Consider the following 15,135-nt stretch of genomic DNA (forward strand, 5'->3'; position numbering starts at 1 on the left):
CAGTTTAGGGGGTGTCTTTTTAGGATTTATAGCTGAAAAACTTGAAACAGGAGGTGGGTTCAAGGGTCAAAGGATATTCAAAACAATAATGGCAATCAAGAGGAGGACATTCTTCATACTAAATCCTCATAACTGCAGTCACTTACAGTATGAAAGTCCCAAATCAGGTCCTACTCACAGTCTCCCAGGAGCCATGCACCACTCAGCTTCCACTGGGAGATCCTCAGTGAGAGAGACAAAAGATCCTTTTCCAGTCCAAGACTTCTGACAGTGCCTCCAGCACTGATCCTTTACAAGTTTTTCCCAGACCCTCAGCCCAGCTACTGCCCAGACTGTAACTCAGCCCAGCTACTGCCCAGACTGTAACCATATCCTCTTTTGCAATCTTCTCCAGGCCATGAGCCCAGCTCCTGCTGAGGCGCAAACTGCAATCCTTAGCTTCTTCAACTGTTTCTAGGGGCAGCAGTCCCATTGAGGCTTGGAATCCTTCTGGAAGGAAGAACAATCTGTGCAGACCTCCTGCACATTTATCACCTCCCCAGCCACCTTCCGGATGCTTCCTTCCAGGGATTGGCTCGGGCATAATAAACATTCAACTGGTCATTTGAATCTCCCTGCCCTACCTTCTGGAAATATCTTCCAGAGGCAGGGGGAAGTAATCAAACTCTCAGCTCCAGAATTCCTGAGCAGACCTACACAATCAATCATTGCTCCATTAACTACAGTGGAGCTAAAACCTACATTTACCTAGCAGCCTAACTAGGAGGGAGCTACATTAGTTATATACTTAAATTCTACTTTAGGCTCAATCTTGCTTTCTGTGTAAAAACAATGAACCCAATTCTGATTCTCCTTCTCCATTGTGAACCAAGAAGTACTCTGCTCTGAGCACTTCCAGATTTATTACCATGGAGAGGAAAGGAGCAAATTAGGTACTGTTTGTGTTCAATTTGTTTTAAAGCAGTGCAGATGAGACATCAGGGGGTCAGCAAAATACCCCTGTCTCTGTATAAAAGGATTGCCATGCTGAATGTACTAACACATATGGGTTTGGCAGCCCACTATGATAGTAATAAAGTGAGATAAAATAAAATCTAAAAAGATGCACATATGCATACTAAGAATGCACATTTGCACATAAACAGAGAGATTGAGGAATGCATATTAGAAATTGCCACACACCATAGTGAGAGGAATAATTCTTGTGCCATTGTTTATTGGTAACTCTAAGCTGATGAGCTGTAAAGATTTTTAAAGCATTATCTTTGGAAAATTTTGAGTATTGTAATTTGTGCCATTTCACATGTGCATGCAATTTTAGGACTTGACATACAGATTTGGTATCTGTTTTTTAATAAATACAGTTTTGTATTTTACAAACAAAAATGGGAATTATTTTGTGTTTGTGTGAAATAAAATTGGTTTTACTGTATTAGTATTGAAAATATAGGTTTGAATACAGTTCTGCAAATACTGGACAACAAAAAATTTGCAACTACCATTATTATTCTACGCGTTCTCTGCTTTCAAAAATACATAATGTTTTGGGGTTTTTAGTATTTTTAGGCCTAAAATGTGCAATTTAACATGTGTATTTAAAAGAAAAAATTCACAACTTTTTTTCAGGTTTTGCTGGGTGGAAACATTACACGAAGGAGGGTAACGGATTTCATAATTTTTAAATACATGCAAATAACATGTATACTCATTGCATACTCGGGCTGCGCTTCAGCCTTAGTAGCGCAGCTCAATAATACTACTTCCATCCTTTGTGTAATTATATAGGTTTGTTAACCGGCTGAAAACCAGGCAGCACCATAATAAATCTTTTCTTGTAATTGATTTCATTACAGGAGTTCTTTAGGCCACCCAATATCTCTAGTATGATTCCAATGGCTGCCCTCTACTCATTGGCCTGTATCATTGCAGACTAAAAAAATGGGCACCTGCAGACACCAGATATTGCCAACAATTTTATTTTAAAGAATAGGGTGGTCTGGTGTACACAAGTAATACTGCAAATTAAGCAGGGATCGACCAATTATCGGCAAAGCTGATATATCGAGGGCCGATATGCACTTTCCCCGATATATCGGAGTCAGCCCCTGAGGTTACCGATATTGCCGATATTTCAGGAAAGTGCTTGTACCAGAGTGATGCCTGCAGCTAGAGGCATCACCCAGGTACCGGCGTCCATAGCCGACGGTCAGCTGTCTTGTAATCACAGCCAATGCGGCTGAGAAGCCGCTCGGCTGTCATTCCAAGAAGCTGGAGGAGAGGTCCCTCCCCTCCCGCCGCCTTCCACGGCTCGCCCGGGTCTCCCGTCCCACCAGGAGACCCTGGCAATCAGCCTTCACTGCTGCTGAAGAGAAGACCCGATCAAAGCCGCATTCGGCTCTGATCGGGTCTCCATGTAAAAACTTGGAAGTGATGTCATGACTCATGACATCACTTCCGGGAACTCGGCACCAAATTAAAAAAATTACAGCATTCAAAAGAGCCAAACTTGGCGTTTTGAATGCTTTTAAGTGCAGAGGAGGGGTTTGGGGTCCTTTAGACCCCCAGATCCCTCCTCAAGAGTACCTGTCAAAAAAAAAATTTAACGTACGGAAATATCGGCCAATATCGGCCGATACTCATATGCGTTGGCCAAAATATCGGTATCGGCAATAAAAAAAAAACAATATTGGTCGATCACTAAAATTAGGGGAACTGGGCAAGTAGGTTGTGTTTTCTTCATGGGCCAAAATGTTACAGTTCATGTTTGATTAGAGTCTAACTATGATATAAATTTGTTCTTTAATTTTAAACTGTTCCCCTTTGAGATCCTTGAATGAGCAAGTTAAGATTAGTCTCATCAACATGAATAGTTTTACCGAATATAGTGGTTGTAATTCTCTTCAGTCACTGGTACTCCACCCTGCACTCCGCAGCTCATGCTGGATAGCCAGAAGGATGACACAACAAAAGATTCCCTTTGCCTGCCTGCCTGCTTACTGCACTAGGGATCAGCAGAATGCTAAGATCCTTACTATCTCCTCTCTTCCTATATGCTACCTAAATAGCTCCCATAGAATGATAGCACTGAGAAACACAGTAGAAGGCTATTTCACACACTGGTGCTCCTAAAGCATAAAGATCTCAGCATTAAAATACTTTAATTAATATTTTATTTTTTTTAATACATGCATCACATATGTAACGACACCCCGGGTATGAAAGGGGTTAGAGTCATTTAGGACATTCCATTCCCAAACACAAAGGCAGCTACCGGACACTCCACTACGCCGAACAAGAAACCCGTACGAATAATCCCCCCCCCCCCCAAATACGAGACGAGACTCTGTACTGAGGGTCAAGCAGGAATCAGACTCTTTATTGAAAAGGAATACACGCTTTATATACTCGTTAGAAGTAATGCAGTCACTACATGAACAATGACCCAAATCCTGCCCCCAACATCACACAATGGTTACATAATGAGCCACCAATACACATTACTCTGAGTGTCAATACTTCCCTTAGCAGACAACAGGTGAGTTCATTAGCACACTTACCAATAGGTGAATGGAAAGCCACCTCAGACAAGATTATCACAATTTACTTATTCAGACAAAAGCAACATCGTTAAGCAATAGACAGTTGGTCTCCACATTAAACTTCCTGGAATGCCCATATTAGGAGTTGTACTTCCTGGTCATAGACCTCACAATGTACAGGGGATAAAATCTTCATATTTCATGAGAGAAATCATTCCTGAATATCATTGTCCCATTTGGAGCAATCCAAGCCATACTCTTAGTGCTCCCCAGTTTCTTGGTCACCCTGCGCTTAAAGTGACTCCCGTCACAACCTAAATAATGTGATTTGTTCTATATTTGTTTTGAGGTCCTTGAAGTGTCTGTACATAGTCACAGAAACCAGTGATTCATAATAAAATAGAGTGAGAAATTATTGTTTTTCTTTTTTCTTTAGGTACCCACTTTAATGATGGACACCCAGTTTTCAGAGTTCACACCAGACATAACACCAATTATGTTGGCAGCTCACACTAATAACTATGAAATAATAAAACTCTTAGTCCAAAGAAGGGTGACTATACCTCGCCCACATCAGATACGTTGCAATTGTGTGGAATGTGTCTCCAGCTCGGAAGTTGACAGCCTCAGACACTCTAGGTCGAGACTCAACATCTACAAGGCTCTGGCTAGCCCATCTTTGATTGCCTTATCCAGTGAAGACCCCATTCTGACAGCTTTTCGCCTCGGATGGGAACTGAAAGAACTTAGCAAAGTGGAGAATGAGTTCAAGGCGGAGTATGAGGAACTGTCTCAGCAATGTAAGAGATTTGCCAAGGACCTGCTTGACCAAGCACGAAGCTCTCGAGAACTGGAAACTATACTCAACCACAGGGATGACCAGAGTGAGGAGCTGGATCCTCAAAAGTGTCATGACCTGGCAAAGCTGAAGGTAGCAATAAAGTATCATCAGAAAGAGGTAAGATATATTTTTTTTGCAATACTACAATTCCAAAAAGCTAAGTCCATTTTTTTTTGTATTTTTCACCATATCCACTGTACCTTTCCAGTTATATTTAATAACATTTCCTTTTTTCCATGTCTTGATTCAGACTTTAATATTCTGCACAAATACAGGCAATGTTTAAATGTTCTCTTTTCTGGTAAGATAAAAAGAAAAGTGTAAGGCCACTTTCACACATGCAGACCGTTCATTTCATCAGTTCAGTCACGTTTTTACATCAGTTTTTTTACATCTTACAGCCAGAGTCCTTAAAGTAAAAGTTCAGCCTAAATCTAAAATCTCTAAATCTACTTGCAGCCCCAATCTAAACCCTCATACACACGATCATATTATCGGACAGATTTTGCTCAGTTTTTTGATGCATGCTAGTCTCATATCGAAAGTGAAGAGGTTACTTTCATACGAAAATCCTCCTGCGATAGAATTCAACTTCAGAAGTGATGTAATGTGTTGAATTGCTTTGTATGTGTTCTTTCGTTTCCGAGCATGCCTAGTCTTGCTCTTACGATTTTTTTCAGGCGAAAACTGTACTAAGTAAATGAAAATCTGATGTTGTGTTAATGTACGATAAAACATTTTATACCCTGCACATCCAGTTTTGGTCATACGAAAATTCATAATCAGCTATTGCAAAGCACTATACTAACAATCCGTAAATTGGCAGAATTTTCATATCGTGTGTAAGGGCCTTTAGACTAACCTATCTAGCTCTGTAAAGCAAAAATCTCTATAAATACCTTTTATGGTGCAGCTTCTCTTTGTAGGCAGGTGCAGAAAAGGTATCCGACAATGGAAGCTCCATAGTGACTCTATGGGTGACATCCCAGGCATTTACCAGACGCTGTCTACTGTCTCCTGCACAGAGCTTCCACTGCTGGAGACTGGAAGCTTATGTAAACAAATGTAAATGGCTGATCATCCATTTACTTCTGTTTTTCCATAGAGATGCATTGATGTCCGTGTTTCATCTGTCAACGGATGGATGAAACACAGACAAAGGGGCCTTAGGAGTATATTAACAAAGCAATACAGTTCTCAGATCATGATTGAAAAATATGGCATTTAGGTTGTGTCATTGATCTGGAGCTAGTATGCAAATCAAAAATTCTGATTTTGCCCTGACTTTGCTTCTGCATGTTTGTTGTTGGACAATGATTCAGAAAATACAGAAGCCGAGTAACTGACATCTAGGTCAGCAATGCCTACATGTTTCTTTCAGAAGACATGAACACTAAACCAAAAACCTTACGCTTATTATAAATTTTTTCACGCAAGGTTTGCATAACCTTCTCCCAGGATTGCCACATTTTTCCAATTGAATCCAATGGGTGAATCCAGGGTAAAAGTTGTATGAATAATGTGTTAAAATTTAAAGGCAAAACTTTTTGCAGTTTTTGGGTAAAGTAGAGCATAGTCGAGTTTTTCTTTCTTTTTTTTTTTTGCTGTCTGCATTACATCAATGAGAATGGTCACTACGACAAATAGAACGATGACACCCCCAACAGTGACACAGACAGTATTCAAAACCCAAAAGGGGTTCTTAAGCAGGCCGAAATTGGATTAGATTAGCAGGGACTGGCCAAATTTTGATCCGCGTGTGTCCATGCCTGTTTGACGGAAATCGATCGTTAGAACAGGCCTATTGGAACATTATTTAAATTTAAATCTTTAAATTAACACTGAATTCAGTCCTAATACCTCACCTTACCCCTTCCCTCTTACCTTACAACTTAAAATTAACCCTCCCATCCCTGGCGCTAACCAAAAAAACTTTTACCCTACTCTATAACATTGCATAAACCCTTAAAACTGTATTCACCTTGTCATTGCTGAAGCCACACGAACCTGTACTGAGATCTAACAGTGTCAATATCAGCATTTGCATGTGATATAATTGATTGCATGTGAAGTGAGCACACTTGGTGCAATTTCTTGTAATAGTGTAATCTATAGGTGCTGGTTCCCTATTGTATCACATATCTGGTAGAGGCCAAAGTTATGGGAAGGCTTCCTTCACAGTTCTTTTCCAAATACCCCTGATAAACATGGAATGAGAATGCATAGATGCTTAAAGTTCAGTTCTCTTTTAGTAGAAGATTTGACTGTGAGGTGCTCATTCAGACCAGTCAGGAGTCACCTGAGGAGCAAGATCACAAAAGGAGTCAACACAGAGAAGCAGACTGGAACAGAACTCACAACAGGATAGAAGCGTAGTTGGAGACAAGTGGAGGTTCACAACTGTAACATTAGACAGGGTTTGATCAGGTGATAGGCCGGGGTCACACTGGGGAATTAACATAGACAAGATGTGATTAGGAAATATAAAAACAAGGAGAGAAGCGCCTCTAAGTGTACGAGTGCATACCTCTTTAAAAGAGTAAAAACAATTGGCAACTCACATAGAAAGTAGTAAATAGACACATCAGAATATAGACATCCTGTGTAAGCTGTCATCAGCGTCCATCAGCCATGGCGCCAGGTCCCGCCGTGGTAATCTTCCTCTTGTTACCCAGAAGTCGGCCGTAAGATGGAGCAGGTATCAGAGCAAGGCTTGGGGCGTGGCGCAGCTTACACAGGATGCCTCTATTCTGATGTGCCTATTTACTTGCTATGTAAGTTGCCAAATGTTTTTACTCTATTAAAGTGGTATGTACTCCTACACGTAGAAGCGCTTCTCTCCTTGTATATATAGCTGCTGTTCTTAGTTTGGAATCTGCCATTTGTGAATGGACTTTATTACTACTATAGGACTCTGAGACTGTCATGTCTCTTTATATGGACACTATTATTATCTCTTAGTCCTGTTTTTTCTGGTTTTATTTTTATCCAGGTCCCCATCCATGGTCACAACCCACTGGAAACTACCAGTGTGCACCACTATTTCTATAAATTTGTGGTCACGAACTAGTAAGTTCAACAACAGGCAGGCAAACAAAGAAAGAGTAGAAAACAAGCCAGGGCAGCAATAAATAAGCCAGTATAAACAGGTCTAAAGGATAACTGGGTCAATAACAGAGAAGCACTAGCTTAGTGGAAAGTAATTCTGCCTTGCCTGGGCCTTACTCATAGTAACTTGAAAACTAATAGCGTGGAGCAAGTGGTACAAAAGATTATAACTGTGGGAGATGAGCTGATGAAAGTGATAAAAGTGGAGTCAGTTGGAGAGAAGAGTTTTTGGGGATCGCCTAAAGGCAGCCAGAGTAGGAGATAGCTGGACAGATTGAGATAGAGAGTTCCAGAGGATGAGAAAGACACCGCAGAGGTCCTGGAGATGGTCATGGAAGGAGGAGACAAGAGTACTTGAGAGCAGAGGTCTTAAGAGGAGCAGGGAGGACAGTTTGGGTGGTTTCTGGAGACAAGATTGGTGTTATAGCTCGGGGCAGAGTTGTGGATGGCTTTATATGTTGCTAGTATTTTGAATTGAATTCGCTGGGCAATTGGAAGCCTGTGGAGGGACTGGCAATAGTCAATGCAAGAGATAATAAGGGAGGGAACGAGTAGCTTAGTGATTTCATTTCTTAAACAGGGGCAGAAGTGAAGTCTACTAGCTTTTGACAGCTTTCGACAGCGATTGGATTTGGGACCAAAATGACAGGTCAGAGTCTAGGATTACACCTAGTACCCTGGTGTAAGGGGAAGGACTAGTAGTTGTATTATTGATCTTGAAGGAAAAGTCATAGGGGGGGGAGCATGAGCAAGAGGGAATATTATCAGCTTGGTGTTAGAGGCATTTAGTTTAAGAAGTGGTGCGACATCCATGCTGATATGTCAGTTAGTAATGCAAGAGTAGACTGAAGGAGTGAGGTGAGAAGTAGAGAGATAAATTTGTGTGTCATCGGCATAGATATAATATTGGAAGCCGTAGGAGGTTATTAACAGAACCTTGGGGGACTCTTACAGAAAGAGGAATTGCAGAGTAGGAGACAGAGGTAACACAGAAGAAGTGCTGTGATAGATAGGAGGAGATTCAGGAAAGAACCGAATCTTGGAAGCCAAGGGAGTAGATTTTTTTGAAAAGGAGCAGGTGGCCAACAGTATCAAAGGGCACAGAGAGATGAAGTAGTAAGTGTATAGAGTATTGGCAATTGGTTTTAGCAGTTAGTAAATCACTAGTTAGCTTTAGTAGGGCAGTTTCTGTGGAGTGCTGGGAGCAAAAGCCAGACTGTAAGGGCTTAGCAAGGTTTTTTTCAGTAGGAGCTCAGACGGTTGTAGACTACGCACTCTAAAAGCTTAGAAGTAAATGGGAGCAAGGGGATAGGTCTTAAGATGTCCAGTTTGGTGTGTCAAGTGAAAGCTTTTTAAGTATGAGGATGATCTGTGCATGCTTTAGAGGGGAGGTGAAGGTGCCAGTGGATAGGGAGAGATTCAGGCTATGAGTGTGAGAGCATAGGATAGAAGAAGAAGGTGTCCCTAGTAGTTGCAAGGGAACAGGATCCAGGGGACAATTAGTTAGGAGGGCATCTGTGAAAAGTTTGGTAACCTCTTCAGAAGTAGCCAGCTCAAAAGAGGAAAGCGTTGACTGTGCTATTAGACAAGGTATGTTAAGGGGGAAGATGTACTGCATCATTTTTGTTTTTGAAGGGATTGGCAGTCTCTTGGGCAGTGAGCGATTTAGTGGGAAGAGGAAGTGGGGGACAAATTAGAGAGTTAAAGGTAGAGAAGAGCCGACTAGGACTGGATCACAAGGTATTAATAAGAGTGACAAAGTAGGTTTGCTTGGCAGCATGGAGGCAGAAAATGTATTTTAGGAATGTAGGTTTGTATAGGGTGAAGTCCTGCAGGGATTTGGCTTTTCACCACAGTCGCTCAAAGAGCACGGCTATGTTTATGAGATTTCAAGTGTTATCAGTAAGCCAAGGTTTTAACAGTCTTATTCTGCTTGTAGTTAGAGGAGCAAGTTTGTCCAGTGGGGATGTGAGTGAACTGATGTAAGCAGAAGTGACCAGGATAGAACAGGAAAGGGGAGAGATTTTGTCATATAGGTGGTCAATCTCAGAAAAGAGATAGAGAGTTAAAATGGTAAAGGTTTCTGCAAGTAATTGTTTGCTGCAGGATACTGTGAAAATGATGAGGTTGTGTTCATTGAGAGAAAAGGGGATGTTGGAAAGGTTGCCAGTAGTGCAGAGATGTGAGAATACAAGGTTGAGTGTATTACCATCAGAGTGAGTGGAAGTGTGTGACCATTGTGTTAGGTCAAAAGATGAGTTGAGAAGTTGAGCTGTAGCTGGGCTGCTAACATTACCAGGGATCATGCACAGCCAATAGCTTGTTACAGACAGAGCAGGCATTCCAGAGGGAAAATTAGATTGGGGGGGGGGGCTGTTTTTTGGAAGCAGAGGGTATTTAACTGAGATGATTGTGGCTTTTTCCAGACAAGGAAGGGTACTGGATATGGGGGTTAGAAAATTAACCACTTCAGCCCCGGAAGGTTTTACCCCCTTAATGACTAGGCCATTTTTTGCTATTTGGCACTGCGTTATTTTAACGGATAATTGAGCGGTCGTGCAACACTGTAGCCAAATACAATTGATGTCCTTTTTTTGCACAAATAGAGCTTTCTTTTGGTGGTATTTGATCACCTCTGCCGTTTTTAGATTTTTCACTATAAACAAAAAAGTGCGACAATTTTGAAAAAAATGCAATATTTTTTACTTTCTGTTATAAAACATTCCCAATAAAAAATTAGAAAAAAATAACTTTTTTTTATCAGTTTAGGCCAATTTGTATTCTGCTACATATTTTTGGAAAAACAAAAATCCCAAAAAAGCGTATTTTAATTTGTTTGCACAAAAGTTATAGCGTTTACAAACTAAGGGATAGATTTTTGGACTTTTTGTTTATTTTTTTATTAGTAATGGCAGCGATCAGCGATTTTTAGCAGGACTGCGACATTCCGGCGGACAGATAGGACCCGTAACTGACATTTTTGCCACTTTTTGGGGACCAGTGACACTAATACAATAATCAGTGCTAAATAACATGCACTGTTACTGTATAAATTACACTGGCAGGGAAGGGGTTAATACTGGGGGTGATCAAAGGGGTTAAATGTATGCCTAAAGTGCTTACTCACTGTGTGTGTGTGGGGGGTTCTGTGAGAGGCACAGAGAGATTGCAGTCTCAGCTTAGCTGAAACTGCTGATCTCTCCCTGCCTGTCTGACAGAAGACCCGCCTGCTTTGTTTACATAAGCAGGCAGGTCTTCACTCGGTTTCTCCAATGATCGCAGGAGGGCAGCGGCAATCGTCGCCGCTCTTCCCACGGCCCGCCTCCCACTGTGTCTAAACACAGCGCAACTGAAACCACATGCACTCAGTCACGTAGTGCTACGTGACTAGATGCAGCCGAGCCGCCCTGCCGCAGTAATATTATAGAGGGCGGTCAGAAAGTGGTTAAGGGCCAGGATTGCGGGAAATGTCCACAGAGGTTAGGAGAAGAATTAGGGTGAGGAAAGTAAGATGAGAGTGGGATTTATTTGAGCACACATATCTTACTGTCCTGATGTTTAGTTGAGCATGTGGGTTCAGTGCTTGCAGGAGGTGATGTGTGCAGTAATAGCGAGAGGGTAGGAGTGAGGGTAATATGAATAAGCTGTGGGGTGGAGAGGAGGGGGTAAAGTAAGGACAGTTTGAGGACAGAGAACACTATTGTGAGAAGGGAGAGTAGAGGGAACATATTAGAGGGAAGAAAGAGTGGGAATCAGACTTCATAGGAAATGATTTATCAAATGTTGATTTGCTTGCAGTCTTTCCGGTGTGGAGTTCTTCTTGGCGTACCTTCATACTGCTTTAGTTATCTTGCTTTTGTTAAAATTCTGTGTTGAAACTGCTATGACACTCGTTGAAGAAACAAGAAGCAATCTGTCTGCGACTGACCCTTGTCTGTGACTCTTTAATAGGCTGAAATAAATTAATGGGAAGATTAGGCAGAAAAGCATTTGTCAAATAATCAATTAGGAAATGATAACAGACACTTGAATAGAAGGGGAGATTACCCCGACCAGCCACAGACACAGACCAAAGTCATAAAAGGTAACTGGTTCTTTCATCACTAAAGGCAAGAGGAGATCAGAATCAATCACCAAAAATAAAAACAAAGTTTAAAGGATATTGCAAGCAGTCAATCACAATAAATCATAACAGTGTTAATTATCAGTCATACATGGCAAGGGGATTGTACACATGGATATTGCAAACAGTCATTTACCCCTGTAGGTCAATGACGTCACATAGAATACCCCAGCCCTTTGTTTCCATTCAGCTGCTTGGTCCTGGAGTTGCCATGTGCCTAGAGGTGTCTGTTGTGAGTGAATGTGTCAGTGGTCAATGTGGTTTTTTTTTTCAGTGGGATCATTGTTCCTCATAACTGATGTGGATCTACATCTCTGGACGACATGAGTGACAACTGATTTACATTCTGGACTGATGGATTTACACTATTTTCTTAAAGGACTTTTTCAAATGTGTGGCACTATGTACCCCTTACTTATTCACGTGGGGGTTGGGTAGTATCTGGGGACCCCTTATTTTAAATAGGGCTTTCAGTTTCTGATAAGTATCTTAAAGTATTTCCCTGCTTAATCACTTTGCCTCTGTGTGCATGCTTGACTGTGTGCATGCTTGACAATGTACTCCAGACATCCCTGTTCTGTAACATACAACACAAAAAATGAAACATGCACAGTCTGCTGGTGAAAATGTAATTTTCCATCTGTGCCACTGCAATTACCCTTATACAGTATTATGCATACCTCCACGTTTATATAGGGGATAAAGTCAACTAACTCATCACTATAGAGTGACTGCTGTAAGTGGTGGAAAGACACAATGAAGGTTTCAAATGTATCCAAAGAAAAGTCTACTAAGCACCAAGAGCATACACATATGCACATGCAAACAATATGGCACAAATGGCATTGACATGGGTATATAAGGATAATTCAAATTTGGGCAAATCAACTCACTTATCATCAACAGTCATCACTTGCCATAGCACAGGTGATACTTAAACTGTGTTTTTTCTTATGTTTACATTTTTTCTGTACAATTATGTATAAGTTGAACCTCTAACTTCCATCCTCCACCTACTTTGGTCCTTGCTATTTAAATCTTTTTGTATTATTACAATTATCTTCCTCCTCATTTCAGATAACACGCTCCCTTTTCTGCTAGAGTAACTTCTGCCCCAACTACCTACAGTTCCTTATTGTTTTGAAGAACCAGTTAACATTCAAGCTATGTTTCAGTTTCATCACTACTTTCAGGTTTTATCTTCAGTTTGAATGAGTGAAACTGAGAATTTGGCAAAATGTTGACATTTTGAAGGTCTGCAGCGGGGGCAGCAACATTAAATCAGTATTGGTGTTTTTAAGGGTGCAGTGGGTTTTAAATTGTTTCTAAAAGTTATGGAAGCTTCTTTAAACTATATTATTTATTATTCTCAGCATTTTCTCATTTTTTGTACAGAAAGAAAAAAAAAAGCGCACACAAAACAAAACAAAAAAAAAATGTTGTCATCTAATATACCTCAGGAATTCAAAGATTTGCAAATATTAGTTCATGTCTAAATCAGTTATTTAATTAATCTGCACTTTATACGTTTTATTATATAAACTTTAATTTAATTGTATTTGACTAAATAATATACAGGACTTAGGATGTTCATGAAAGAGAACAATTTCTAGTTACTAAATAAAAATATTTTTATTTGTGATCAGGCCCATTTAATCATACTTTTAGGGCCCCTTCACATCCTATGTGTGCGAGTGCACACATGTACAGTATAGTTTCTCTTTAAAAACACAATAAACTGTAGCACATAGATGTGAACCAGCCAAAGAAAAAAATTAGATTTCTACTTTGAATGTATTTTCATGCTAATAAATTTAGAGGCTTTACTGCAGGTAAACCGGTAAATTTACTATAAAATACTGTAATTTTCCTGATAGACTTCATGGCAGCATACATTTGAATAGCCCCGCCCTCGCTCCCACCCCATAGGACCCCACTCCCATACATTTTCAGGTTGAGACAGAGACCTGCGTTCTGTAACTAACCTACCCATGACTCTGGGAGGGAACTCCTGCTGCCATGGAGTTCATCAGCAAAGGAAAATTATGATATGTATTTGATAGTAAATTTTCCATTTTCCTGACAGACTTCCATGGCAGCATATGTTTGGGAACTAACTAGCCCAAAAAACAAGGGTGGGATGTCGGAAAAGTAGGGTTTCAATCATAGCCAACAAACCCTATGGATAGATTCTGACAGCATAAGGAAGTTAGCTACACCCCACAAAGAGCCAGAACAGATTTAATGGAACATATGTCATCCTCCAACTATTCCTGGTGCCCTTTCACAGGGAGCTTACGAAGCTTACACACTCCTGGATGAGTGTGTTGTGACTTCTTCAATAGGAAACAAGCCCTAAGCTTTATAAACCTAATGACTAGCTGGAATGACCCATTCAGCAAAAATTCTGGATGACATCTCTGTCCCGCTGATTAAGCTAGAGAGAGTGACAAATATGTCCTTAAACTCTAAGCAAAACAGTAGCTTGAGAGCATAAGGGAGGAACAGATCCTTTGTTCTCATAGAATGCTAAAACCACCTCAGAATACAGCCCAGTATGGATATAAACACTACCTGTACTGAGCAGAAATCCACAAGGATCCCACACAGCTCAGATCTCAGCAAATCTCCTGATTGAAGAGAGGAACTCATAGAAAGGCTGTCTTCAGGACTGAGACTTTACTCAAAACTGAACTGAATGAGATCCCACCTGGAGCACCCGAAAGTCCTGATTCTGGTCAAGCTTCTTGCTGAGGATGTAGACCTAGAGAGATTGACATCATGGCTCAATCCCTTCTCCAACTGGGCTGGAAGGGATCCCACCTGGACCCATAAGTCACCAAAGGATCCTTCCTAGCCTAAAGCTGTGATCTTGGCAAACATCCTGACTGAAGAGATAGCCCTTAGAGTGCATGTCTTCTTAGCTCAGTCTTTAGCCAGTCTGGACTGCAAAAAGATCTCATCTCGTGCCGGCAAGGAAGCCTGGAGCAAGAAGTAAACCCTGCCTTGAGAGACTTGGTTCTTCTTCGAGTCTCAGATGCAACCCCCCATCAAAGTATTGGAAGAGTAAGGGATAGTCTACCCAGAGGGCATTGGATATGACAGGGACTGCAGAAATCTTCCCTCTAAGAGAGCTTCAGGATCAGCTGAAGTCCAGAACACACCTGACCACAGGACTGAAGGAAAGAAAACAAAGCAGTTCAAACTTAAAACACTCTTCAAATCCTTTTGTAGGATTTATAGATATTAACTTAGAGAAACAGCCAAGCCTGATTAGTCTCTTCCTGCCAGGATGAGAAAGTGGAAGAGATGAGCAAAGGTGAAATATTGCCTGAGAGAAAGGGATTCAATCTGATACCCCGGTTTCAAAGGCAGGAACCAAGGCCTGTTTGGCCAATAGGGAATTACTGCAAACATTGCCACGGCCTTAGCAACAGACCCCACAAAAAAATTGTATATGGATAGAACTGGAAAGCATATGGCTTGTAAGACCTTTCCTGATCTGACACAGCACCCGCACCTAG

The 15,135-nt window shown here is 41.0% G+C and overlaps 1 protein-coding gene across 1 annotated transcript in view; it reads left to right on the forward strand.

The window, feature by feature from the left end:
• Nucleotides 1-15,135, forward strand: part of TRPC5 (transient receptor potential cation channel subfamily C member 5) — a 516,224-nt gene that overhangs the window by 273,279 nt on the left and 227,810 nt on the right. Inside the window, exon 3 of the mRNA XM_082263564.1 lies at nt 3,976-4,497. Coding sequence (XP_082119690.1) covers nt 3,976-4,497 — 522 coding nt within the window. The remainder of the gene's footprint in view (nt 1-3,975; nt 4,498-15,135) is intronic.

This window comes from Pelophylax lessonae (assembly GCF_965119305.1).
Source record: "Pelophylax lessonae genome assembly, chromosome: 7".
Lineage (NCBI taxonomy): Eukaryota > Metazoa > Chordata > Amphibia > Anura > Ranidae > Pelophylax > Pelophylax lessonae.